Raw genomic sequence first — 3,316 nt, 5'->3', positions numbered from 1 at the left:
GGCCAACATGTTGTTGGTGTTTTTTTGAATGTACAGTATGCTTCAGACACGGGTCACATTGAGGCATCCCCCATAGCGACCCCTAGAGGACGCAGTTCGAAGTTCCCTTGAAAGGGAAATTAATGTTCTATCCCCTTACCCTCCGCCTACCCCTCATACAAAATTTTCTGCATTTTTAGATTTTTAAATAAACACTGTTTAGTATGTTTTTACCCATTTGGTTTACAGAGAGGGCCCTCATAAACTACGTTTACATTGAAATACCTGTGTTATCAAATTTGTCATTATATTCCACATCAGCCATATATGCCAGAACACACACACTCAGAGCTCTGAAACTGTCCTTAATGTACTTGTGATGTCTCTTCTTGTGTTCAGATGCATGTTATCTCACACTGGATCCAAACACAGCACACACTCAACTCATCTTGTCTGAAGACTACAGAAAGGCAACACACGTCGAAGATCATCAGCCGTATCCTGATCATCCAGAGAGATTTGAGCAGCATGAGCAGGTTTTGTGTGGAGAGAGTCTGACTGAACGCTGTTACTGGGAGGTTGAATGGAGTGGATGGGCTTATATAGCAGTGACATATAAAGCAATCAACAGGAAAGGAGGAAGTGAATCTTGGTTTGGATACAATGACAAATCCTGGAGTCTGTACTGCACTGAAAACAGATACTCTGCCTGGAATGATAATAAGAAAACTGACATACCAGCCCCTTCATCCTCTAATAGAGTAGGAGTGTATGTGGATGTGTCAGCTGGCACTCTGTCCTTCTACAGCGTCTCTGACACACACACACTCACACACTTACACACATTCAACACCACATTCACTGAACCCCTCTATGCTGGATTCAGAGTATTTAAATCATCATTGTCTCTATGTCAGATTAAATAATCTGCTGTGAGAAACAACTGAGACATCACAAACAAATGGTCTATTTTTTCAGAAACATATTTGTCCTATTTTTTTTCATACATAACTCAACTTACAAACATTAGAACATTTTGATGCTTTCAGTGTTGCCTTTTGCCTTTAGCTCACAATGCTACATAATTTTAGTGTTGCTGAAGATTGTTTTGTTGTAAAGTCATTTTTGGCTCACTCTATTTAACACTGTTGTTACTGCAAAATTATAATTCTGAGCAAGTCGTGTTTTGCTTTGTTGCTACCTTGGCATGTTACACTTTATAGGTTTTTTTTTTCTTACTGTTTTGCATCAGATCAGGTGAAAATGTCTCTTTAATGTAACAGCTGCACAGTGTAACACTGAGTTACTGGTTTTCCTCAAATCTTTGCACATGGTGAATCACATTCACTGTCTGTCACGTTGTGTTTATAGCTCAGATTCAGTGCTGAGAGATTCAGACTCTAAACATTGAGATGAAACGGGCGATGTACTGCAGTGTGTGATTACAGCATGTGTTCAGACAGACGTCACACTCACACAGTCTGCTCTCCTCTATTTCATCTGTCTTTCTGATTTCTCCTCTCATCTCTGTCTGTTTTCATTCTTCATCTTCATCGGTTGCTCTCTCATGTCCTGAATGGATGTTGTTGGAGTCTCTGCTGCTGGACGGGGGTCTCTGAGTCTGTGTGTCCAGGACATCTCTCCGTGGGGCACGAGTCTGTCCCTGTTCTGTCTGGATCATCTGACCGCTGTGAGACGACTGACACATGATGAAGACAGAGGAATATGTCACACACACACATGTATCCATTCAAAGTGTGCTGTATCTTCTTTAGTAGGCGATACTGACCACTTATCACTTGTATTAAAAACAAAAGAACTGTTTACTGAAGATTTTAGTAGTGTTATACAGTAAGGTAATCACTTCTGCAGCACACACACAATGGCTGCATCCTCCATGGTTATTTTTTTATCTTAACCATCATGGAATGGAACGCACAGGATTGTGGGATATCATAGGCACCGAAGTATACATCTAATGCTGCCTTCTGCCATCAGATGAAGGCATCTCAGGAGACCGGAAGTGGAGTTGTCATTGGATTTGGATGTGCCTTGATGCCTTCCTACATTGGACTGCTTCCTCCAAAGGCAGCATTATTCAGCATTCGGCAGCAGCCATTGAATCAGTCATGCGGTTATCTTCCTCATTGCACACTCTTAGTCTAGCAAAGCATCGTAGGCAATGTATCTTTAAAGCTGAACAGCATAATGGCAATTTAAACTGCTGAATCAGGAGAACCACACAGTACATTAAAGAGAAGATCAAAGATGGACATGGACTCTCCACTGAAAGATCCATCAATCTGTTCCTCTGTCTGCTGGAAGTGAAAGATCAGACTCTGGTCAGAGAGATTCAGGAGTTTGTGAAATCAGACAAACACTCAGAGAAGAAACTCTCTCCTGCTCACTGCTCAACAATCGCCTACATGCTTCAGATGTCAGATGAGCCACTGGATGAGCTGGATCTCAAGAAATACAACACATCAGATGAGGGGAGAAGAAGACTGATACCAGCTGTGAGCAACTGCAGAAAAGCTCTGTGAGTGTTTAATCACATTTAGTTTAATGTATTTTAGAGAATGAAGCTAATATTATTGAAATACCAGTTTTACAATGAGGTTAATTATTTATTTTTCATTTGTTTTAATCTCTTTTAGGCTTGCTGGCTGTAATATCACTGCTCAGTGTTGTAAGAGTTTGTCATCAGCTCTACAATCCTCAAACTCTGTCCTGAGAGAGCTGGATCTGAGTAACAATGACCTGCAGGATTCAGGAGTGAAGCTGCTCTCTGATGCACTGAAGAGTCCAAACTGTCAGCTGCAGATACTGAGGTGTGAAAGAAAAAGAAAATTTTTCTAGCACTAATATATGTAGAATATTTAGCACTACGTTTTTTTTTTTATATATATATACTTTTTTTTCTTTCATTTTAGCACACTTATTGATGTGGTTCCATCAGTTCCACTTTGTGCATTAAACATACATTTTCAAACGTTGTTGTAATCAGGGTATTTTTGTAGATTTAGAGACATTAACAGATGGACGTGAGTTTTCCTTTTTTTATCAGACTGTTTTGTGTGTTTGTAGGTTGTCTGGCTGTATGGTGACAGAGGAAGGCTGTGGTTATTTGTCTTCAGCTCTGAGTTCAAACCCCTCACACCTGAGAGAGCTGGATCTGAGCTACAATCACCCAGGACCATCAGGAGACCAGCTGCTCAAACACAAACTGGAGGATCCAAACTGCTCACTGCAGATACTCAAGTATGTCAGGCAGTTATGCAATCTGGGTCAACTAAGAGTGGTCTCAGGTAACACAGAAACCACAGACCACTTTAAC

The 3,316-nt window shown here is 40.7% G+C and overlaps 1 protein-coding gene across 1 annotated transcript; it reads left to right on the top strand.

Annotated features, from left to right (window-relative positions):
* Positions 1-371: 371 nt before the first annotated feature.
* Positions 372-1,608, top strand: LOC107576336 (stonustoxin subunit beta-like; the record flags this gene model as incomplete). The annotated part of the gene is made up of 1 exon (XM_016262531.1): positions 372-1,608. A coding segment is annotated over one exon (534 nt), but the record flags the coding sequence as incomplete, so codon positions are not given.
* Between the last annotated feature and the right edge of the window lie 1,708 nt (positions 1,609-3,316).

The sequence above is a fragment of the Sinocyclocheilus grahami genome, unplaced genomic scaffold, assembly GCF_001515645.1.
Source record: "Sinocyclocheilus grahami isolate Dianchi unplaced genomic scaffold, SAMN03320097.WGS_v1.1 scaffold3532.1, whole genome shotgun sequence".
Classification (NCBI taxonomy): Eukaryota; Metazoa; Chordata; class Actinopteri; order Cypriniformes; family Cyprinidae; genus Sinocyclocheilus; species Sinocyclocheilus grahami.
Note: the sequence above shows the minus strand (reverse complement) of the source record. Positions and strands in the feature narration are given on the sequence as shown.